The sequence below is a fragment of the Pelodiscus sinensis genome, chromosome 16, assembly GCF_049634645.1.
Source record: "Pelodiscus sinensis isolate JC-2024 chromosome 16, ASM4963464v1, whole genome shotgun sequence".
NCBI lineage: Eukaryota > Metazoa > Chordata > Testudines > Trionychidae > Pelodiscus > Pelodiscus sinensis.
The window spans coordinates 38,473,213-38,496,744 of record NC_134726.1 but is presented as its reverse complement, the minus strand read 5'-3'; the positions used below and the strand labels follow the sequence as shown (position 1 = coordinate 38,496,744).

The window sequence follows — 23,532 nt, the reverse complement described above, 5'->3', positions numbered from 1 at the left end:
GCTCCTCTCGGGCGGATCCCTGCACAAATAGCGACCCTCCTCGTGGGCAGGGGGGTCGGGGCAGCCCCCTCCAAGGCAGGAGCCCCAGCGGCCTCGTGGGTCGGCCTGTGCCCGAGCGATGGCCCGGCCCACGGGCTCTGCGCGAGTCAGAGTCCACGGCGCCACGCGGGACGCTCCCGCCTCGCCGTGCTGGACCTCAGGCCGGGCCGGCGAGACCATCGGTCTCCTGCGTCCCGCAGCGACTCTGAGCTGCCTCCTCCCAACCCCGGCCGGGCAGCCACTTGCCACCGGCTGCGGGGGACACGGGCGCCTGCTCGGGGTGACCGAGTGGCGGGGGAGGGGGAGGCTGCGCCGGTGGGTTCTGGCTGCTCAGGGACGTGCGGGCCAGGGAGCCGGGCTAGGCGGGCCGTGTCAGCCCCCGTCCGTCTGCCCAAGGGCTCGCTGGAGGGCCGGGGCTGCTGACTCAGAGCTCGGGGGCCCGTCTGCCCAGCCAGTGGCACTCCCAGGCCGGAGCAGGGCTGGGAATACCTGCCCGCCCCCTGCTCCGGCACTGCCAGGCCCTGGGGGCACGTTGGTGTGGCTCCCAAGGGGGCACTAGCCCCTTTGGGTGAGGGAGGACCTGGTACCCGCTCGGCCGCGACACACTCGACCGTCCTGCTCGGTGGGAGCCCTGGGGACGCCGGTCGGCGGGGACCAGGGGAGACGTCGCAGCCCAGGGTGTGTCTTGCGACGCGGCGAGTCCCAGCCGTCCTGGGACGTCGTGCCGGGCGGCGTCTGCCTGGGCTTGTGGCGCCTGCGGGCGCGGTGCCAGGCCGGGACGCTGCTCCCAGGGGGCCAGCGGGGTCGGAGAGCAGAAGGGTCTATTCCGGGGTCTATTCTATGCCCGGCCAGGCCCTCGGCCACGCCGTGCCACTCCGATACCGCTCCCTTGTCCCCGGCGGGCACCCCGGCTCACGCCGCTCCCTGTGCTCTGCCCCCGCAGGTTCGCGAGGCTCCGACAGCCCGTCCCATCTCTCGCCCTCGCAGGGCGGCTCTGCGGCCGTGCCGGCGCCGGTGGAAGAGATCTGGGTGCTGCGCAAGCCCTTCGCAGGTACAGCCGCCGTCGCGCCCCTGCAACCCTGCCCAGTGGTAGGCGGGTGCTCTGCCCGCGTGGCCCGTGGTGGCGCGGCTCAGTGGGCGGAGCCGACAGGAGGCTCGGAAACCCTGTGGTGAAGCTGGCGCCGGGCCCCCGAGCCAGGCCACGGCGTGCGGAGAGCTGCCCTGCCCCACTAACCCTCCCTCCCTGTCGGCAGGCGGGGACCGCAGCAGCCTGGGGAGCACGGGCAGCGTGGCCAGTGCCCGGAGCTCGGGCAGCGGGCAGAGCACGGGAAGCGGCAGCCACGCGCTGCACGCCGGCGCCGAAGGGGTCAAGGTAAAGGCAGCGGGTGCCCCTCGGCCCGTCTCCCCTGGGTGCCCTGTCGGCACACGCACCTGTGTAACCATGACGATAGCCCCCAGTTCCCACTGGGTCCCGCTCCCGGTCCGGCTGGGCCCGAGTGCTGCAGCCCGCCCTGTGCTCTGCCCCAGGGACACTGGGCCACCCCCCTGCCCTTTGGGGAGGCCAGGCGGGCCGGGCTCTGCCTGCTGCCGGGCTGGGCTTGGCTCCCTGGGCCCCAGAGGGGCAGGCCAACAGGGCGGACGCCTGCAGCCGCCCCCTGCCCTGCTGCGTGCTTGGTGCCCTCCAGCCCCCCGGCCATCCTGGCCTCCATCCCGCTGGCCTGCCCCCCACGGGGGCAGCCCACTGTGAGTGGCGCCAGGGCTGGCCTCCATCCTGGGCGGGCCGCTGCGTCCTTCCCCTCCCTCCATGGGGCACAGGGTCGCCCCTCGTCGGCCCCTGACGCCTCCCCTCCCCCAGGCTGAGGGGGGCTCTGCGGGAGGGAGGCTGGAATGGGGGGTGTCCCGGATGGAGCCGCAGCTCCTGGCACTGCTCGCCGGAGGCGAAGCACCATCTGTGCTGTGAGCTGTGTGCTCGCTCGCTCTCTGCAGCATCCCAAATCTGCGCCCCTCCCTGCCCGCCCGCGCCTCCGGCTCCGGCTGCCGCAGCCTTAGCAACACAGAGGCTCCGGCGTCCGACAGCCCCCCGGGCCCCGCTCCCCTCCCCGCTTTTTTACCCCGCTTGGGGTGGTTTTTTCCAGCTGCTGGCGACGGTCCTGTCCCAGAAGGCGTCAGTGCAGGAGTCGGTGGTGGGCGATGGGCCGGCCAAGGCGCTGGAGGCACCTGCAGGTGTGTGGCGGGCGGCTGCCCGGCTGCTCAGAGCAGGGCTGATCCCGGGGCCTTCCCGGGCTCGGCTTTGGTTTTTTTTGCTCCTGCGCCCCGAGAGGAAAGCGCGTGGGTATCATGACGCTCTCGCCTTTCTGCTGCTGCCAGGCCTTCTCCTGCCTCGGTTAGTCGGGGGCCGGGGAGGGAGGGGGGTGCCGTCCTGCGTGTGCTCCGTCTCCGGGCTGTTGGCCTGGCCACGCTCCAGGCCAAGGGAGTGGGCTGCTGGCCGCGGCCTGCAGGCTCGGAGCTTCTGCCAGGGCCTTTTACTGGTCGCAGCGCCCTGCGTGCCAAGTGTGTGTGTGTGTGTGTGTGATTGTGTGCGCGCGTGGTATTTGTGTGTGTGTGTGTGTGTGTGATTGTGTATGCGCGTGGCATTTGTGTGTGTGTGACTGTGTGTGCGCGTGGTATTTGTGTGTGTGTGTGTGATTGTGTATGCGCGTGGCATTTGTGTGTGTGCGTGTGTGATTGTGTGTGCGCGTGGTATTTGTGTGTGTGTGTGTGTGATTGTGTGTGCGCGTGGTATTTGTGTGTGTGTGTGTGTGTGTGATTGTGTATGCGCGTGGCATTTGTGTGTGTGTGTGTGTGTGTGTGTGATTGTGTGTGCGCGTGGTATTTGTGTGTGTGTGTGTGATTGTGTATGCGCGTGGCATTTGTGTGTGCGTGATCCCTGTGTGTTTGTGCATGAGTGGTGTGTGCATGATGGGTGTATATATGTGGAGGGCGGCTTGGGGGTGTGCACGGTCTGGGTGTGTGATTGGTGTGTGTGTTAGGTGGTGGAAGTGGTGTGGGGGGGCATAGTAGGTATGTGTGTGTGACTGATGTGTGCATGTGATTGGTAGATCTGTGCTGTGGTGTGTGTGATTGGGGTGTAGGGGGCATAGATATGTGGTTGGGGTTTCTGGTGTGGGTTGGTTTGTGTGAGACTTGGTATATGTGTTGTCTGGGGGGTATTGCTGTGTGTGTGGTGGGGGATTTGTGTGTGAGGAAGTTGCAGGGGGTTGATTTGTGGTGGTGGTTGTGTGTGCGCTGGGGGGGTTTTCTGTGTGGGGGTTGCTGTGTGTGTGGAGGTTGGTGTGTGCTGTGGGGGGTTACGGTGGGGGGGCTGGTGTGTGTGCTTTGGGGGGGTTACGGTGGGGGGCTGGTGTGTGTGCTGTGGGGGGTTACGGTGGGGGGGCTGGTGTGTGTGCTGTGGGGGGGTTACGGTGGGGGGGCTGGTGTGTGTGCTGTGGGGGGGTTGCTGTGTGGTGAGCTGTGTATGGTTGGTGGGTGTGGCTGGGGGAGGGGGAGGGAGGGTTTCTGCCCCCCCCCACTGGTCACCTCCAGCCATTGTACCAGCCCCACTGCAAACGCTTTACTCAGCCCCTGGGTGCCCCTGGACAGGGACTGTCCTGCCCCTGCCTCATGTCAGCGGGTGTTTTCAGCTGGGCCTTGGAGCCCGTCACTTGGCCAGAGGTGCGGGGAGTAGGAGAGTGGGGGGGGGGGGGGGGCTGCAGCACCCCCCAATTTAGCACCATGCACCTGGGTCCCAGTCCCCAGCCTGTGCCCAGGGGCCCTGCTGCCACCTGGGGTCCCAGCCTCCCATCTCAGCCGGCTCTGCTGCCTCCAGCTCTGAGGGACGCGGACGGGGGGCGCGGCTGGGGGGCTGCGGAGCCCCGGACGATTGCTGTGCTAGCGCCCGTGGGGGAGGGGAGAGCAGCCCCACAGCGAAGGGGTCAGAGCCGCTCCCTGTGGCTGGAGCCCGTTGCCTGCAGAGGCGCTGAGGACAGAGCGAGGCCGGCGGAGCCCCCGGCCACGGCAGACCCGCGGGGAAGGGCAGCTTTCCAGACGGACAGTCCTGGCCCTTGGTGCGGGTCGGGGGCCCGTGTCCGGAAAGCAGCGTCGGAGCCGGGGACGGGGGAGGGTTGCTGGAGCGGAAGGGGGGGCGCTGCAGCCGGGGCAGGACGGTATCAGAGCCTCGCCCGGACACGCCCTGGGACAGGGACCCCCAGACTGAGGCGAGCGGCTCTTCCCTGTGTCTCCAATTGGTTTAATGATCAGCCCATCTCCGCGATTAGCCAATCAGGAGGCTAGTGCTGGGCCAGGGACCCATGGGAGTCGATCAAAGACTCGCGCAGCCCTGGGGGGCTGTCGGGCGAGACGCCGGCTGGGCGGTCGAACGGGAATCTCTAGCACCGCAGCCAAGGAAGCGCCGAGGTCACCTGAGGGTGGCTCGTTTGGGGGTGGGGGGGCTGAAAGGCTGCGAACGGCTGCTCCGGGGCAGCCCCAGGGGCCAGCCTGCCTGGGGTAGGTAGCAAGCCCGTTGCGGGGGGAGCGATCGGAAAGGCCGCTCTCCGGGCCCCCCCTTCGCGGGATCTCCCTGTTATTAGATTGCAAAGGGAGCAGACAGAGGGCTGCCCCGCCCATGGGGGGAGGGGGGGCTGCCCCAAAGTCTGTACAGAGGGGCCAAGACTGCTGAGGCGTCTGCTCAGGGCGAATTGCTCAGCTTGCAGCCCTCGACTGGAGACCGTCCCAAACAGGCCGCACACCAGCCCCACCCAGCGCTCCAGCTGCCAGTCCGGCCAGCGGGAACCTCCCGAGCAAAACCCCTCAGACGCCCCAGCTCTCCCTGCGCCCCAATCCACCCCCGGCCTAGCCTATAGAACCCATCTCACCTCCCCCAAACAGGACTTTCCAGTCCCAAAGAACCAGCCCCAGATCCCCGGCCAGTTTACACTCTGGATCTTCCCCACCAGAGCACGCTGGGCCCGTCCCTTAGAATCTGCCCTCGAAAGGGTTATTAACAGAAAGAGAAGGCGGAGAGTGAGGAAAGAGAATACGTTCCATGCATCGAATCTGCCCGTTCTCAGCAGAGACGTTACAAACTGCTGGCTTAAAGTCTCTGGTGTCCATCCTATGCCAGGACGGGTCAGCAGCCCTTCCCGGCCCTTCCCGGCCCGCTGTCCCTAGCGAGGCTGCCTCTGGGATCAGTCGCAAGATTGAAAAGACGGAGGCGCCTCATGGCACTTGTCTCCCACGCTGGAGCGGGCCCCGTGGTGGCGTGTTTCACATGCCGCCAGCTGGAGAGCCATTGTCCATGGAGCAGTGCTAGTTAGCCCGGCCAGCCACTGACCAGTCCTCCCTCCCAGCCGGCAGTCCAGGCCCAAGGCAGAGAACATGCACAGCACAGGAACGGAGCCCGTGTTCAGAACGCCACACACAGACATCAGCCGAGTGCCTGAGTATCACACACAGACTCAGGAGAGCACAAGCTTTCGTTTGACACCTCACATGGCCCCCTTTGTTCATACTTTGGGGAACCCCCCCCCCGTGGGTGAAGCAGTGATCGGTCTGCTCCCTTTACAATCCAATAACGTGACACTCCCCACGCACCCCGCAGACACGAATGGGTTCCATGGGAAAGGCACCGTGGCTGAAATGCGGCCACCTCTGGGGAGGAGCTCGGCAGCAACGCTGCACAAGAAGTCAGGGCGAGTGAGAGAGAGCGTCCCTCATCCGGCAGGACCTACAGGCAAGTGGGTCTCCCCGGCTGCCCCAGGGCCAGAACCCCCACGCTGATGCTGCAGGGGATTTAACGTCTCCCTCCTGTGAGGTCTCTGCAGCGCCTCTGGTCCCCGCTACTCTGAGCGCTGCCTTTGCCTGCTTTGCCACAGGCTCGTCTCGGACCCAGAGCCTGGCCAGCTCTCCCTACGCCGGGCAGCCCCTGACTGAGCAGCAGCTGAAGAAGATGGAGCCAATGTCGGAAGGGAAGGTGAGGCAGGGGAGGGGCCTGCCCTGGCTCGGAGGCTCTCGCGCTTCCGCAGTCCGGTCGCCTTCTGGCGAGGGGCAGAGAGAGCGGCTGCCCCAGAGCTCCCGGCCGGGGGGGCTTGGGAAGGGAGACGGCCCCTCCCGCGGCAGCGTTGCCTGGTGGGCGGGGCTGGCTCTGCGGAGGGCAGGGGGTTGCCATGCGCTGGCTGCGTCTCCGCACTCCGGACCGTGAGCGCGCTGGGCTCCGTTGCCCGCAGCGCTTGGCTCAGCCATCACGTCTCGGCGGGCTCCCTTCCGGGCAAGAGTCACTTGCTGTCTGAGCACCGCAGCGACCGTCGCCGGGCTGCAGAGCGCGGGAGCCGGCAGGGACCGTGGCGCTAGGGAATGGCGGGGCTGGCGCTGGGCTGAGCGAGGGGGAGAAGACAGTGCTCCGTCTCCCCGGCGGGGTGGTTCTCGGGCCTGGCGACGGGGTGAATGGCCCCAGGGCAGACAGGAACCATCGGATAAATCTCCTCCCAGCTCCCTCATGTCCCCTGGAGTTCCCCAGGCTCGAGGGCCTGCAGCCCACCGGAAGAGCCGCGCACACTCAGCCTGGAGGTGCTTTCCTGGCTAACCCCGGCCGGTCGCTGGCCTCTCCCCCGCGCGGTGGTTCCAGCCGGGCGCCTGTGGCCTTTCCCTGACTGCAGGGCCGTGGGGCTCCCAGGCCGGGTGCTGCCGGCTGTGCCCAGGGCTCAGTCGCGTTGGATGGGGTGGGAAAGAGGCCCCCGGTTCTAGCGGCGCTGACAGAGTCCAAGGCTAGCGGAGGGAAGATGCTAGCGCCCGGGTCTAGGGGGCAGCCATGGGGCTCTCCTCCCCGGACGAGGCTTGGCTGGGTTGGCGCTGGCTGACGCCCTGCTGCGCCCCTGGCCGGGCGACGCTGGTGACCCCTCCCGTCTCGCCCCAGAGCTCCGAGGCCGTGTACCAGTGGCTCTGCAAATTCCAGCTGCAGCTGTACGCGCCCAACTTCATCAACGCCGGGTACGACATCCCCACCATCAGCCGGATGACCCCCGAGGTGAGCGCGGGTGGCGCGAGGGGCCCCGTTCTGTTCCCCCGGAGCTCCCTGCACCGGGGCCCAGATGGAGCGGAGAGGGGCAGGGCCGGGTCTGGGCACCGCTGGGGGCGTCGGCTCAGGGGAATTGCTCAAAACCGGGTGCACTGGCCACTCGGCGAGTCACCGTCCCTGCAGCCCTGCTAGTGAGCACGGCCGTACACCGGCCAGTCCTCCTTCACGGGCGGGCCTGGCCCATGGCTCTGTCTCAGACGGAGAGCGTCCCCGGCGCCAGCACAGAGCCCGCGTTCACAGCTCCCCACGAGCACCCGAGCCTCACGCACAATCACTGGGGCATAAGCTTTCGGTGGGCTCCCCGCGTGGCCCCCTTCGTCCCGACCGTGGGGCGCACGCCCCCCGCCGGCGCAGCAGCGAGCTCTCCGCTCCCTCTCAAACCCAGTAACGGGCCGGGCGGGCGGGGAGGTGGGCAGGGACGCCGGGCCCGGTCGCATGGCCCAGATCGAACGGCGAGGGGCGGCGCGGGGGCAGGGGAACTGGGCCGAGGAGAGAGCTCGGGGCGGATCCGTGCGGAACAACCCTCCTTGGAGCCGTTCCGATCCCCCGGGGGCTTCGCACTGCGGGGAACAGCCCCCGTCTCTCCCCTCCCCCCGGGGCACGCCTGCGGCCGGGCGGGGGGCTGGTGTGTGGGGAGCGCTGGGAGGGGCCACAGCCCTGCTTTGTCCCCGTGGGGCGGGGGGCTGGGCCAGGGCTCCATCGCAAGGGGATGGCCACGGGGCAGGGCTGCTCCAGCCGCAGCCAAATCGCGCCGAGCGCATCGGGCACGGTCCCATGCGGGGCTGCTCCGACAACGCTGGGGCGAGGGAGCCAGCCCCCACTCCGGCCTCTGGGCTGAGCGCTGCCCTGCCTGCTGGAGTCCGCCCCCTGCCCAGGCGCCCAGCTCTGCCTGTGAGCCCCGCCCGGCCGCCCCCCCAGCCCTCCCCCGGCCAGCCCTGCTTCCTCCAACCCCCCCCCGGCCAGCCCTGCTTCCTCCAACCCCCCCCGGCCAGCCCTGCTTCCTCCAACCCCCCCGGCCAGCTCTGCTTCCTCCAACCCCCCTTCCCCGCCAGCCCTGCTTCCTCCAACCCCCCCCCGGCCAGCCCTGCTTCCTCCAACCCCCCCCGGCCAGCCCTGCTTCCTCCAACCCCCCCCGGCCAGCCCTGCTTCCTCCAACCCCCCCGGCCAGCTCTGCTTCCTCCAACCCCCCCCCCCGGCCAGCCCTGCTTCCTCCAACCCCCCCCCCCCCGGCCAGCCCTGCTTCCTCCAACCCCCCCGGCCAGCTCTGCTTCCTCCAACCCCCCCCCCCCCCGGCCAGCCCTGCTTCCTCCAACCCCCCCCCCCCGGCCAGCCCTGCTTCCTCCAACCCCCCCGGCCAGCTCTGCTTCCTTCAACCCCCCCCCCCCCGGCCAGCCCTGCTTCCTCCAACCCCCCCCCCGGCCAGCCCTGCTTCCTCCAACCCCCCCGGCCAGCCCTGCTTCCTCCAACCCCCCCCCGGCCAGCCCTGCTTCCTCCAACCCCCCCCCCGGCCAGCCCTGCTTCCTCCAACCCCCCCCCCGGCCAGCTCTGCTTCCTCCAACCCCCCCCGGCCAGCCCTGCTTCCTCCAACCCCCCCCCCGGCCAGCTCTGCTTCCTCCAACCCCCCCCGGCCAGCTCTGCTTCCTCCAACCCCCCCCCGGCCAGCTCTGCTTCCTCCAACCCCCCCCCCGGCCAGCCCTGCTTCCTCCAACCCCCCCCCCCCCGGCCAGCCCTGCTTCCTCCAACCCCCCCCCCCCCCCGGCCAGCCCTGCTTCCTCCAACCCCCCCCCCCCCGGCCAGCCCTGCTTCCTCCAACCCCCCCCCCCGGCCAGCCCTGCTTCCTCCAACCCCCCCCCCCCCGGCCAGCCCTGCTTCCTCCAACCCCCCCCCCCCGGCCAGCCCTGCTTCCTCCAACCCCCCCCCCCCCCCCGGCCAGCCCTGCTTCCTCCAACCCCCCCCAGCCAGCTCTGCTTCCTCCAACCCCCCCGGCCAGCTCTGCGTCCTGCCAGCTGCCCCTCCCCTGATCTCCCCCGGCCAGCCCCACTGCCCCGACCCCTCCCCCGCCAGCTCTGCGTCCCGGCCCCCCCCGGCCCCTTCCTCCACTCCCAGCCGGTCCCTCCCCCACCCCCGATCGAGTGTGCCGGGTATTTTGTTTGCGACTACCTGGTAACCCTACTATGCGGGGTGGGGTGGGGTGGGCCAGGCGGGGGAGGGGCTCCGGCGATAATGCCGATGGGTGTGGAGACTCAAAAAGTTAAACTTGGCACCTGTTCAAAGCCCGGCACGCTGCAGGGCCCCGCGCGCACGCTGCCTCGAGTTCCCAGGCCAGCCCTGCTTCCTCCAACCCCCCCCCCCCCCCCCGGCCAGCCCTGCTTCCCGGGGGCCCTGGAGGGATTTTTGGGCATTTGGGTGGACAGGGAAGATGCCTTTACGGATAAAACCTAACCCTCCCGAGCCGGCTTCCCACGCCGCTTGTCCCGGGGAGGCGACCTGCGATGGCCGGTGGCCACCAGCGCCCTGAGGCTGCCTCCTGCTGGAGCAGCGGCGGCCACGGGTCTCTTTCTGCGCCCTAGGACCTCACGGCCATCGGCGTGACAAAGCCCGGACACAGGAAGAAAATCACCTCGGAGATCAACAGCCTCAACGTCCCTGAGTGGCTGCCGGATTACAAGCCGGTGAGGCTCCCCGGGCTGTCCCCAACATGGCCATCGGCTGTGCCCTGCCTGCCGGCTGTGCCCTATCAGCTGTGCCCTGCCTGCCAGCTGTGCCCTATCGGCTGTGCCCTGCCTGCCGGCTGTGCCCTGTCGGCTGTGCCCTGCCTGCCAGCTGTGCCCTGCCGGCTGTGCCCTGCCGGCTGTGCCCTGCCTGCCGGCTGTGCCCTGCCTGCCGGCTGTGCCCTGCCGGCTGTGCTCTGCCTGTCGGCAGGTTGCCCGATGGGCCCGGGATCCAGGACTCCATCTCCTTGCCGGGAGGGGCTTGGCCCTGTTTGGGTCAGGACAGCGTCGCGGTGCAGCGTGGGAAGGGCACACGGGGGGGCGGAGGGGGACTCCGGCGGGCTCCCCGAGCTCTGGGCACCGGGCGGGGGGCCCTGTCCTGGAGGCAGCCCAGAGAGGTGCAGGGCAGACGGCTGCGGGGTGCTGGCTTGCTGGGGATGCCAGGGAGGAGCAGCCCAGGGGCTAAGCCGTCTCCAAGGGAGCTGGAGCTTTGGGGGGATCAACGGGAGAGCTGAGGCCGTGCCCGAAGAAAGCCTCTCATGGGGAGACCTCCCGGGCTGGGAGCCCGCAGGCTGGGGGCACAGGAGAGCCGAGTCCGGGCAGGGTGAGGGCGCCGGCCCGGGAGCAGGCAGGCCGTTGGCTGCATGGCAAGGCGCTGGGCTGCAGGAGCCCCGGGCGGTGGGGGGCAGCGCCAGCCCGTGGCAGAGTGTGACCCACACAGGGTGTCAGGTGAAGGCCACGGCACCCTTCTCCCTTTGCCCCCCGCAGGCCAACCTGGCGCTCTGGCTCTCCATGATCGGCCTGGCCCAGTACTACAAAGTCCTGGTGGAGAACGGCTACGAGAACATCGACTTCATCACCGACATCACCTGGGAGGACCTGCAGGAGATCGGGATCACCAAGCTGGGTAAGGCGGGGCCGGGCCGGGGCGCGGGGGCGGGGCTTCACCTGGCCGGGGGGGGGGGCAGCGGCGGCGGGCACCATGAGACTGAACAGAGCATCATGGGTAGTGATGAGTTGACTGTGATAAAAGCGTATTGGGCAGGTGACTAGTCCCTCGGCTCGTCGCTTCCCTCCCTCGATCAGAGGCAGCAAGGGGGGAGCAGGAGCCGGTGCTGGGGGGAGCCGGCTTAAAAGCTGGTTCCCCCCAGCGCCGTCTCCGTGGGGACCTGGCGCGAGCTGGGAATCAGCTGTCCCGGCTCGCGCCAGGTCCCCCCGCTGCGCACCAGCCTGCTAAGCGACCTCAGAGCTGGCAGGCTTTGAATACGTTTAAACGGCAGAGCCACACTGGGGCTAGCGCTAACCCCTCAGCTGCTCCCCCGCGTGCCCACGAATTGACTAGTCGATGGGAAATGGATATTTAACATCCCTCCACGCAGCCGGGAAGCAAACGGTCGGCGAAAGGGCCAGAGGGGCGGCCTGGCTGCCGGAGAGTGCCGTGGGTCTGACGCGGCCGGCTCCCGGAGGCCTCTTTGCCCCCCCTCCAAGAGCCCCTTTCCCCGCGCAGAGGGGGCTGAGCATGAAGCCTGGGGACGGGAAGGGCCAGGCCCCAGAAGGGCCGGGCACGTCTGTGCAGAGCAGGAAGCGCCCACAGGGTCCCTGCCCCTCGCTCGGACACAGCCGGGAGAGGGCCCAGGGCAGTCCCTAGGAAATCTTTGCCAGGGGGGTGATCGACGGAATCCTGCCCTGCGCCCTCAAAGGGCTGCCGGGGTTAGATCCTCTCCCCTCGTCCCCCGAGTAACCCAGAGAACTCGTCTGACACGGGCCGCGGCCACGCACGTGGCAGCCTCCTTGTAGTTGACCCTGTGGGCTGCCCAGGCCCTGCCGGTGGGAGACGAGCGTGTGGCTGGCGTGGCCTGAGGCGGGGGGACGAGGGATCCTGCCATGGCCCAGCCCCAGGGCCTGCGGGTTGCGGGCGGGACAAGCCGCCCCTCGCGGGCTGACGCCCCCGTCTGCCGCGTGTCCCCCCAGGCCACCAGAAGAAGCTGATGCTGGCGGTGAAGAAGCTGGCGGAGCTGCAGAAGGCCGAGTACGTGCGGTACGAGTCGGGGACCCTGAAGAAGAAGGCGCCGCAGTCTCTGGAGGTGCTGGCCATCGAGTCCCCGCCGCCGGAGAGCGCCGAGTGCCAGTCGCCCAAGATGACCACCTTCCAGGACAGCGAGCTGAGCTGCGAGCTGCAGGTGGCGCTGACGGGCGCGGGCGAGGCGCCCGAGGGCCAGGAGAAGCAGGCCAACCACGTGGTCCCGATCCGGGACGGGGCCGGCTACCGGGGCCCTTCCGCCAGGCACGAGAACAGCCTGAGCGGCCGGGCCAAGCAGATGAGCAGCTCCGAGGAGCTGCTGGGGGACGGGCCCAGGGGGCCGAGCGCCGCCATGTCCAGGAGCCAGGAGTACCTGACGGAGGAGGTGAAGGAGGGTCCCCCCAGCCTGCCCAAGGAGGCCAGGCCCTTGCGACACGGGCATACCGTCAAGAGAGCCAGCGTGCCCCCTGTGCCGGGCAAGCCCCGGCAGTCCTTCCCCCCGGCTGCCGGGCGCTTCACCCCCCCGCAGACGCCCACCAAGCTGCGCCCGTCCTCACCCCAGACGCTCGGCGTGCCCCACGCCACGGCCAAGGTCAAGCCCACGCCGCAGCTGCTCCCGCAGGCCGACCGCCCCATGTCGCCCAGGTCCCTGCCTCAGTCGCCCACCCACCGGGGCTTCGCCTACGTCATGCCGCAGCCCCTGGAGGGCGAGGGCCTGGCTGGGCCCCCTCCAGGCCCCGTGGCGCAGGGAGTGCCAGTCCTGCCGGTCTCGGTGCCCGTCCTGTGCCTGCCGCCCCCCAGCGGGGAAGCGGAGGAGGAGCTGGGCCGGCCGAAGAAGCGCGCGCACAGCCTGAACCGCTACGCCGTGTCCGACAGCGAGCAGGAGCGGGACGAGCTGCTGGTGCCGGACGCCGGGCCCTACGCCACGGTGCAGCGCCGGGTGGGCAGGAGCCACTCGGTGCGGGCGCAGTCGGGCGGGGACAAGAACGTCAACCGCAGCCAGTCCTTCGCCGTCCGGCCCAAGAAGAAGGGGCCGCCCCCACCGCCCCCCAAGCGCTCCAGCTCCGCTATCTCCAGCACCAACATGGCTGACGACTTCACCAAGGAGGGCGAAGGGGAGGCGCCCGGCGGGGAGGGCGAGGAGGCGCCGGAGAGCTACCGGGAGCAGCGGCGGGCGAGCGACGTGGGGGGCAGCGTGGACACGGGCAGCGCGGGCAGCGTGAAGAGCATCACCGCCATGCTGGAGATGTCCTCCATCGGCGGGGGCGCCCGGGCGCTGGGCCTGCACAAGCCGCACCCGGGAGGAGGAGGGAAGGGCCCCGAAGGCTACTACCTGCACCCGGCCGTGGCCCTGCACCAGGCCAGCCCGGAGCATGCGCGCGTGGCCACCGTCCTGGCCACCGTCAAGCACAAAGACGCCATCGGCCTGGACGGGGAGGTGGTGAACCGGCGCCGGACCATCAGCGGCCCCGTGACCGGCCTGGTGGCGGCCGCCCGCAGGGAGCGTTCCGACAGCGTCCGCTCCGACGCGGGCCAGGAGGGCGGCCCCGTGGAGCGGCTGCGGGCCGAGCGCGGCGCCTCCCCCCGCAACGGCTCGTCCGAGAACCTCCCCTTCGCCGAGGAGGGGAACTTGACCATCAAGCAGCGGCCCCGGCAGATGGCGTTGGGCCGGGCCGAGGGGGGGGAGGGGCTGTCGCCGGCGCACCGGCACGGCGACCTGGCCAAGGTGGAGGCCAGCGCCACGCTCAAGAGGCGGATCCGGGCCAAGCAGAGCCAGCAGGACGGCGTCAAGTTCATCCTGACCGAGTCGGACACCGTCAAGCGCCGGCCCAAGTCCAGAGACAAGGAGCTGGAGCCGGCCCCCCTCTCCGTCTACCAGAACGGCACCGGCACCGTCAAACGGCGGCCCGCCTCCGAGATGGGCGGGGCAGAGGCCCCCCCGGACGGGCCGGAGCCTGGGCTGCAGGCCGCCGGCGGGGAGCCCAGGAAGCCCTTCAAGCCGCCGGTCTCACCCAAGCCCGTGTTAGCCCCACAAGCACAGAAGGTCCCCGGGCCGCCCACCCCCACTTCCAAAAAGGCAGCGATCCCCAGCCCCGGCAGCCCAGGTAAGTGGCAGGAGTCCGGAGGGACGGGGACGCCGCGCCCTCTGCCCTCGGCTCTGCTCCCGAGCACCCGGGGGGGGGCACCGCAGCTTCGCTCGTGGCTGGGGGGCTCCCATCAAACCCCGCGGGGGCGGGCACACGGCTCCGGGAGGAGGGAGGCTGGACCGGTCTAGCGGCGGCTGAGGGTGTTTCAGGGGAGTTGGCCTTGGCCTGGCTTGGGCAGCAGGTCGCTCCTCGGCCCAGCTCCGGCTCGGCCAGTTCTCCCAGCGCCAGGCCGGGCTGCCTCCGCCCGGCTCGAGGGGCACGGCCCGAGGTTCCTTTCCTTGCGCCATTCGCTCTCGGCCGCCGGAGTCCAGGACGGAGTCCGAGGGGGGCGTGCGCGGGGGCTGCTCCGGGAAGTCGAGCTAGGAGGACGAGCCTCCGGCCTGCTCGCTGACAGCACGGCCTAGTGGGGAGCGGGGTCGCAGGCAGGCAGAGCCCCTCCTGGGGGGAGAGCGAACAGCCCGGTTTCTGGGGCCCACTGCTGTCCAGGGCTGTGGGTCCCGGATTCCAGAGAGGGGACCCTTGCCGGGTCCCGGGGGGGGGTGCGGAATGAGCCCCCCGAGGTCGGGCGGTTTGAGGCCCCCCCAGCGTGGGGGGGCGCTGTCTGGGAGTGGGGTGTAGCCCGTGGGCGTTATAGGCCTGCGCGGTCAGTGACGGGGGCCTGGAAGCCTCGTCACAGCCGTAGGGCCGAGGTCTCTGCCTGCCAGGGCTCCGGGTGCACGGGACCCCGCTCGGTCGGATCCCTGCCTGGCCCCTGTGCTCATCCAGGCCCGGGGGGGCCAGCTGCCTTCCCCCCCCCCAGGCAGGCTGGCCTCGGGGCACCTGCTCTGCTCGTCGGGGCTGCCCCATTTCCCCTGCCTGTGTCCCAGGGCCTGGCGCCGCCCTGCCAGACCCCGCTGAGGTGGGCTGCCTCCGCTGCTGGCCGCCTGCTTCTTTGGAAGACATTCAGCCGCCCGGGAAGGGGCTGGGTTCCTACTGACCGAGGGCCGGCCTGGGGGGCGGGGGCGGGGGCGGGCAGGACGCCTGGGGTCTAGCCCCGGCTCGGCTACGGACTGTGGGGAAGACGCCCAAAGGCCCAGTGCTGGCCCCCATCAGTGTGCCCACCCCCAGGACAGGGCCCCTCGCTCCCAGCCCCCCGCCCCCAGGGCAGGGGCGACCTCCCCCTCTCCCAGGCCCCCTCACCCACAGCAGAGGCGACCCTGCCACCTCCAGCCCCTCTCCTGGGGCAGGGGCGACCCCCCATTCCCAGCCCCCCTCGCCCAGGGCAGGGGTGACCCCCACGCCTTCATACCCCCTCCCGCAGGACAGGGGCAACCTCCCCCCATACCGCGATCCCCCCATGTTAACATCAACGGCTGTGACCCTCACGGCCCCTCTCCTCTCTTCTCTCCTGCAGAGGTGAAGCGGGCGCATGGCACCCCGCCCCCCGTGTCGCCCAAGCCCCCCCCGCCCCCGACGGCGCCCAAGCCCCCCAAGCCCCACGCCACCATCCAGTCGGTGAGCGCGGGCTCCACGCCCACCCCCTCCCCCGCCAAGCAGCTGGCCCCCACGATCAAGCCTTCCAGCACCCCGCCTTCGCTCTGCTCCAGCCCCGCCAAGCCCCTCTCGCCCGGCGGGCAGCCGCAGCAGGTGCCCGTCAAGCCGCCCCGCTCCTCCATGGCCGGGCCCTCGGCGGAGAGCGCCAGCCCCGAGGCCGCGCACCAGAAGCTGGAGGAGACCAGCGCCTCGCTGGCCGCGGCCCTGCAGGCCGTGGAGGAGAAGATCAAGCAGGAGGACAGGCAGACGGCAGAGTAAGGACCCCGACTCCTCGGTCCCTCTTGTGCGCGGGGGAGGGCTGGGCCCCCTTCGGGAGGGGCGTCCACCTGTGGAACTCCCTGCTGCTGGGCCGGGGTGGGGCCGAGAAGCCAGCAGGGCAACTAGGGAAGGCATCGGTGGGTGCCGCACGGGGGGGGGGGGCGGAGTTCTTCTCCCCGGTGTCTGGGAGTGGGGGGGAGGTCGTGCCTTTCCTTAGAGCGGGGTGGGGAAGCTTTGTAGGGTCGGGGGCCGCACAAAAGTGAGAAGCACAATCCCACCCCACACTCACTGACAGGGTCCCCAACTGAGAAGGGGAAAGACCCTCCCCACATGGGGGGGGCAGACTAGTAGATTTTGTGGCCCCCCAGGCTCTGGGGCGGGCCTAAGTACGAGGGGGTCAGTGTGGGAGGGGCTGCCGGGGAGCAGGCTTGAGGGCGCGGGGCTCTGAGCAGGAGGGAGAGTGCAAGAGCGGGCCGGGGGGGCCCTGAGCCTCGTGGGCTGGGCCTTAGGTGGGGACCCCGCCTTCGAGCAGCAGGGATGGGTGGGGGGGCGAGAGGCGGCGCCCCCAGCCGGCGAATACCTCCCGGCGGGTTGCGCCTGGGCCCGTTGAGGCTGAAGGGAGGAGGCTGCTGGGGGACACGGGGGGCAGTTTGCTGGGCCAGCCTGGCTCCCTTCTCACCCAGGGCAGTCCGGGCGGCCTGGCCCGCGCGCTCAGTCCGCTGCCCGCGCTGGGGGGGCCGTGGCCCTGCCTGGCTTCTCCATGGTGGCAGCTGACACGTCCTCGCCAGGCCCGCGGTCAGGCCTCTCTGCCGATACGGCCGTGACACCCGCCTCCCCGTCGGCTCCCCCGGCCTGCCGTGGCGCACAGCACCGCCATTTCGGAACGAGGGGAACGCCAGCGCAGTCCCCGTGACGGCGGCGCTAGGTCGCCTGAGCCGCGGCTTGTGGGGGTGCCGGCCCTGCGGGGGTGTGGACGCCCTGCGGCTGTAACGTTTTGGGTGGAGACAAACCTGGGGAATGGGGCAGGCGGGTGATACCCGGCTCGCTGCCGGGCCGTATGGGTCTAGCGGGAACATCTCCCCTGCCGACAGCCCGCAGGGCTCCTGGGCCAGTGCCAGGCTCTTTAGGGCCGAGTGCGTAATCGGTACATGCTCCCGCCCACCCCAGGTCCCCCTTTTTCAGGCAACGCTTCTAGGAGCTGCTCCGTGCCCCCCTCCCCGGGGCACTGCCTGAGACCCCCACCTGCCCCACAGGTGGCTGCCTCATAGGGGAGGCTACTTGTCTAGCCCCCCCGCACCTCAGGAAGGAGGCTCCGGTCTGAGGGGGACCCCGGAGGCAAGGGGGGTTGGGCGAGGGTCACAGGCTTGAGAAGGGGATGGGGCAGTATTGGGGGTTCTTGGGGAGATCCAGATGGGAGGACTTACAGAGGAGAGTCAGGGTATGGCTACATTACAGCGTTATTTCGAAATAGCTAATTGTGAAATAGTTATATCTCATTTGGAAATAACGCGTCTACACACAAAATGCATTTCGAAATAGCAGTTGGCTTGTGTAGACGCTAGGAAAGTTATTTCGAAATAACTTTGCTGTGTAGACTCACCCTCAGGGTGGGACACGGCCACAGGGGGCGGGACCCAGGCGTGAGGGCACCCGGGCAGGCCGGGGAATGTCTGGGGAGCAGAGCTGTACAGATGGGGGGCCCGAGGGAAGTTACCCTGTCGGGGCTGGGGGGAGGGGTGATGAAGAGACTTGCTGGACTCTCAGGGCCTCCATGACATACTCCCCCCCTCTGTGCAACCCTTCCCGCCCTCTGCCCCCCGGGCAAGACCCACGTCAGCCACAGGCCGGGGGTGGCCCCGTGGGGCTCCGTCCCCCCAGCCCCCGGCGCCGCTAACGGCCGCTTTCTGCCCCGCAGCTCGGCCGCGGAATCCAAGAGCACAGTCAGCATCCTGGACGACATCGGCAGCATGTTCGACGACCTGGCTGACCAGCTGGACGCCATGCTGGAATGAGCCCCAGGAGAACCCCAGCCAACCTCAGGATTCACCGTGGGCACGAGGGCACAACGGTCCACTGACTCCCAGCCCCCTCCCGCCCCGGTACAGCCTGGCCCCCTCGGCGACAGCCCATCCTTCGGGGTTTGCACAAAGACGAAAAGATTTACCTCAGGACTGTGCTCAAACAGACCGCGGCGCCTGGCGCGCGGGGCCGGCTTTTGGCGGGAGCAAAAGCAAAAAAAAAACCAACCAACCCCCCGTTATGTTTCTTTTCCCAAGTAGCAAAGCGACCGTGGGCGAACGGCGCCCGTCATGCCGTCCGAACCCGCCCGCCAGGCCGAGGCACCGCCAGGGTGGGGGCTCGTCCCGCCGCGCCGCTCCTGGCCCAATCCGAAACCACCACGAGAACGGTTCTGCTCCAGTCGTGGCGTTCAGCTCAACTTCCGCCGTGTCCGCTTGGCCCGAGGGGACGGGTCCGTGGGCAGCCACACGTGGCCCCCGTCGGTCTTGGTCCGTCTGCGTCCCGCCCCGCTGGGCTCTGGGGAGGCCGCGTGGCTCTCGTTTCCCGACCGAGCACTGCCATTTTCTCGTGTGCCGCTGTCTGCGTGCTCACCCCCCTCCCGTCTGCCGATGTTGGGAGGCACCAGGACGTGGGCCGGGGGCGCCGGCGGCGCTCGGTTAGCTGCATGCTTTGTTCTAGTCGGAAGGTGTTTGTCTGTCTGTTCCTGGTGCTGAGACGCTGTGACTGTGAGACGTTGTTCTGGTGACGAGTCCGGTTTGACCAATTCGCGCTTTTCTTTCCGTTTTTGTTATCGTTTTCCGGGCGGTGCGCTGGTTCCTCGGGGGCCGCCTGGCTCGGGCGCCGCGCGCCGCGCCGGGAGAACGCTTCGTAGGCTTGCATGCTCCAGACAGTGGTTTAACAAGAAAAATATAGAAAATAGCCCCCCCCCCCTCCTCCGCCACCCCGCCCTGCTGGGGCCTGGCCAGGGCGGCGATCGCCTCACCCAACGGGCTGCAGGAAATGGGAGCATAGAGCCACCCCCTCGCCCCTTGTGCCACGCAGAGCGGCTGGGCTTCCAAAGACGTGGGGCACAGGCTGCGCGGGGCCAGTCTCCATGGACAGGGATGCTGGCACGTGCGAGGCCCCAGCCGTGGGGTGTCCCCGGCTGCAGGGAATTGGGGGCGAGTGGGGCTCACCCGAGGGGAGGGGTGAGCCGGGGGGCTGTCCGCCCGGCACAGCTGGAAAGTTGTGTGAGGGGGGCGGCGGGGGGGATCCTGCAGCTGCTGCTTGAGGGCCGGGGTGGGGAGGGAAGGGGCCCCGAGGCGGGTGCCGAGGAGCTGGCTGGGGGCCGTGGGAGCCAGGCCGTGTCCACGGTCAGCGCTGACGCCCATTTCACTGCTGCGTCTTCCATTGCCCGAACCCTGCGGCCGCCATGCCGGGCGCCGCCCCCCCAAGGCCCCGGGCCGTGCTGCTGGGCGAGGAGCGTTGCCTAGTGGGGGGCGTGCCGGGCTGGGCAGCGAGGCGCTGCGTCCGTCTGGGCCCAGGCAGCAGGGCGGAAGGAGTCTCCGAGAGGGGGCTCTGCGGGGCGAGGGGGGATGGGGCTGCAGCACGGGGGCGGAGCGCCCCTCATACAAGCACAATCCAGGGTGTCCTCGGGGCTGGCCAGGCCTCCCTGCTCCAGGGCTGTCCCCCACGGGGCCAGGGGACTTTGCTGGGGCCAGGCTGACGCCCCTGGAGCAGAGGGAGCTCAGGGAACCAATCCTCTTCCTCAGCCCCGGCCCCTGCCACGGCTCTGGGACCCCCACGCCTCAGCCCCCCGGAGACCAGGCTGCGGCCCGGAGCCGCCGGCGCCAACACAGGCAGAGCCCCGGAGCACACGGCGCAGGCGGGTTCCGCACCTGCCAGCTGCTCACGCCGAAGCCCTGCGGGCGCCTCCCTGGCCCAGCCTGACAGGGCCAGGGGCCGCCGGCTAAGCCCCCTGCTCCAGGCTCTGTTGCTAGCGCCCGGCGGCCGTGGGGAGCTGAGCCCTGGCGGGCGCCACTCTCCCTACAAGCACAATGCCCCTTCCCAGGCCTGACCCGCCCCCCCGCCGGCGCTGGCTACCGAGCGTCCCGTCTCCCCTCGGGGCCATGACCCGCCGCAGCTGAAGCACCCGCCTGCCTCCGAGGGGGTGAGCCAGGCAGCGGGCGTGCGGGGAGGCCTGCCACGTCCCTGGGCTCAGAGCAGCATTAGCGTGGAGGCGTGGGCCTGCCCGTGGCAAGCTGGCTCACTTGATGGTTGCCCTGCTCTCTTCCTACCCGCTGAGCCACCTCGTGCCGGCCACGGCTGGCAGCCAGGCCAGGGGGCTTGGGCGGACCCAGCGTGGCCGCACGGTTACCTCGCCTGGCTTGCCGTTCCCGCCAGCACGGCTACAGGAGGCCAGTCGCGGGCTCGACCGTTGCCCCTCCCCTCCCCCTGGGGTTTGCACGGCAGCGCCTGCAGACCAGCCGCCCTGACACAGGCCTTCGATGGCCCTGCCCCGCCGCCTGGGCCCAGCCCCTGGGCCCCCCGACAAGGCCTCCCTCATCCGGTCTCCACGGGGCTGGCTGAGAAATCCCTACTTGCTCCTCGGTGTCTAACGCCGTGGGGCAGCCTGGCGCCCTGCCCCCGCCGTAGCTGAGCAAGAAGGGGGTGCCGCGCTAACCCCTGGGGCCAGCGTTGTGGGGCTCACTGGCTGAGCTCGGCCCGCGGGGCAAGGCCAAGCAGCTGCCGTGTCGCCGGGGCTTTCCTACCCCCCCTCCCCCTCGACCCGCATTTTTCATCTGCAAGGGCTCTGGCCTCCAGTCATGCAGCCCCCCCAGGTAGCTGTTCCGCTCAGGCCTGGGCCCAGGGTGGGGGCTGGACTGGGCTTCTAGCAAGTGCCAGCGATTTCCCTGCCGCGGCCCGGGAGCTCTGCTTCCTTGTCAAACCAATGACCAAGGGGACCCAAAATGGGGCTCGAGGTGTTCAGGGCAGCTCCCGGGTTTGGTCCTTCGCTCCTGGCCCCGTGCAGAGGCCCGTTGACTCGCTGTGTGCGCCAGCAGCGGTCTTACCTGCGCTGCGCTGGCTGTAGAAGAGGGTCTGTGCAGAAGCAAGCAGAGCAAAAAAGCCAGGCCAGCACAGGGCCCTGCGGCGGGGAAGTGTTATGAACGTTCCTGGTTGGGGAACAAAACTCTTTCTGTGGAGGGTAATAAGGGATGAAGAAATAATAAGCTATATAAAGAAGTATTAATTTATTGGGAAAAAAGAGTTAAGACAGATATTTTTCCCCCAGAAATTAAAACAAGGAATAAACTTTAACAAATATATATTTAAAATATTAAAAATAGTATCAATTATATAAGAAAAAGTTTTACAAAAAAAATCAAGAGGACTGGATTTTAGCTTGAGAAAACCTGTTAGATTACACTACGCTCTGTCTGTGGCAAGATCATATTAAGAGTAGCACAAGCATAAGATACCTTTTAGCGCGTTAGAAAGTCTGTGCAAACAGCTTTCGGTTTGTTTTTCTGTTGGACTTCAGTGTTCTTCCTTTCTTTTCCACAGTCTAAGAAACTCAAAGGATGTGCCTTGTTTCATGAAGGTTTTTGTTAATTCTGATCTGGAGGTTGTTTTACGTTTCGTCTTCAGGGTTGTTGTTTTTTCTTTTTTTAAAAATGTGTGTGAATGTGTGTGTGTGTGCGTATTCTCGAGAATACACAGCTGTATATTCATGTATAAACAGGATTTGGCGTCTGGTTTATCGCTTGAATTCTGATGAATGCATTTTGCTTGTGGTTTCAAAACGATGTGTCAATGTGATATTCTTTTTCTGAAAAGTACAAACTGGTCTCTCTCGCTCTTTCCCCATTGTGTTTGCAGATCCAGCTGTGTGTGGCACAACTTTGAAATTTCTTTAAGGAAAAAAACAAAACAAATCGCCTAAAACTATCTGTTGTAAAGAAAAAAAAATGTATCTTAAAAAGATCCATAAAGTTCTACATGACGGATATATACATATCTCTATATTTTTTATGATTACGTTATGGAATCGGTATTGTATTCCTGGTCTGTCCGAGCTATGCATCTTGGTGCTTTTCCCTTCTCTTCTGTGCTTCAGTTCCACCTATATTATTATGAATATTAAATGGCTCGTGGTGCTTTGAAGACGTTTGCTCCTATAAAAAGTCTGGCAACAAATATTTAAAGGAAAAAAAAAACCCAACCTTATAACCCTTGACTGTAAAAGAGACAAATGTTATTTTTATTGGTGGGACGTCCCACCAACCAGACACAAATTCCGTGGTTCAGACCATTCCTAAAGCACCGGGTTGTACAGTGTGTGTATCTGTCCTTCTGGTCTCCTGCCACGGACTGACTCCAGCTGTAACCGTTTGTCAGGCATGTGGCAGGGGTAGGCTTGACTGGCTGCATTTACTGCCATCGGCTCTCAATAAATGTCAGAAAACTGCTGGTGGGTGCTGCGCTTGTTTCTCCAGGGCTGGCGGCTGTAGGTGGGGGGAGGGGGGAGGACAGCCGGCAAGGGGTGTTGGGTGCTTTGCTGTAACTCTGGCAGGAGTGGCTGAGCTGTGGGGGGAGTCTGGGGAGGGGGGCAAATAGCCCAGAAAGCTGTGGGCCTGACAGCGCCCTCTGGGACAATGAACCGAGACCTTGCCTCGAGGCGGCTGGGCCTCCTGGGGTGTGAAATCCCCAGCTCCACTGCGGCCCGGCTCAGCCGCAGCACCCAAATACGGACACGATTTGCAAAGGGTAAACCGCACCCCCGGCTCCGTGCCTGGCCCCCGGCTGCATCGTGTTCCCCGCTGGCAGCGGCCGGGTTCGATGCCTGGGACTGGCCCAGTGGGGGTGAATGTCTCTGGCACCCCCCTCAGGCCTGGCGCCCCCGTTTGTCAGCCGTGGTACTAAAGGCTTAGAAAGAATTTGACCCCCTCCAGAGCTGAGGGTTTGCCGTCTCGGCCAGGGGCCGGCTCAGGGTTTAGATGGACGATCCAGGGAACTACAGACCGGTCAGCCGCACCTCAGTCCCCGGCAAAATCCTGGCGGGGATCCTCGAGGAATCCATTCGGAGCTCTTGGAAGAGGGGAAAGGGATCAGGAAGAGTCAACATGGATTCACCAAGGGCACGTCCTGCCCGACCAACCCAATTGCCTTCTGGGACGAGGAAACTGGCTCTGCGGCCACGGGAAGTCGGTGGATGTGATAGCCCTCGACTTCAGCAAAGCTTCTGTTACCGTCTCCCACAGGATTCGTGCCAGCAAGTTAAGGGCGTATGGATCGGATAACTGGACGGTGAGGTGGATAGAAAGCTGGCGAGACTGTCGGGCCCAACGGGGAGTGAGCAACGGCGCCATGTCAGGTTGGCGGTCGGTTTCTAGCGCAGTGCCCCGTGGCTCAGGTCTCGGGCTGGTTTTGTTCAACAGCTTTATTAGTGACCTGGATGAGGGGATGGATTGCACCTTCAGCAAGTTTGCGGATGACACTAAGCTAAGGGGAGAGGTAGATACGCTGGGGGGCAGCGATAGGGTCCAGAGTGACCTGGACAGATTAGAGGATTGGGCCAAAAGAAATCTGATGAGGTTCAGCGAGGACAAGTGCAGAGTCCTGCCCTTGGGGCGGAAGAATCCCAGGCATTGGTACAGGCTGGGGACCGACGGGCTAAGTAGCAGCTCGGCAGAAAAGGGCCTGGATTCCAGTGGGTAG

At 67.5% G+C, this 23,532-nt stretch overlaps 1 protein-coding gene across 7 annotated transcripts in view; it reads left to right on the top strand.

Annotated features, from left to right (window-relative positions):
- The window catches only part of CASKIN1 (CASK interacting protein 1), a 141,059-nt gene extending 122,934 nt beyond the window's left edge, over nucleotides 1-18,125 (top strand). For 3 of the 7 annotated variants that reach the window (XM_075899865.1, XM_075899864.1, XM_075899860.1), the window contains 11 exons: nucleotides 983-1,090; nucleotides 1,293-1,411; nucleotides 2,175-2,262; nucleotides 5,675-5,806; nucleotides 5,949-6,046; nucleotides 6,986-7,096; nucleotides 9,718-9,819; nucleotides 10,588-10,765; nucleotides 11,830-13,983; nucleotides 15,419-15,812; nucleotides 17,732-18,125. In XM_075899865.1, the coding sequence (XP_075755980.1) occupies nucleotides 983-1,090; nucleotides 1,293-1,411; nucleotides 2,175-2,262; nucleotides 5,675-5,806; nucleotides 5,949-6,046; nucleotides 6,986-7,096; nucleotides 9,718-9,819; nucleotides 10,588-10,765; nucleotides 11,830-13,983; nucleotides 15,419-15,812; nucleotides 17,732-17,828 (3,581 nt within the window). In that variant the 3' untranslated portion in view covers nucleotides 17,829-18,125. The remainder of the gene's footprint in view (nucleotides 1-982; nucleotides 1,091-1,292; nucleotides 1,412-2,174; nucleotides 2,263-5,674; nucleotides 5,807-5,948; nucleotides 6,047-6,985; nucleotides 7,097-9,717; nucleotides 9,820-10,587; nucleotides 10,766-11,829; nucleotides 13,984-15,418; nucleotides 15,813-17,731) is intronic. The other 4 variants (XM_075899866.1, XM_075899863.1, XM_075899861.1 and 1 more) reach the window with 3 other exon arrangements.
- Nucleotides 18,126-23,532: the final 5,407 nt, after the last annotated feature.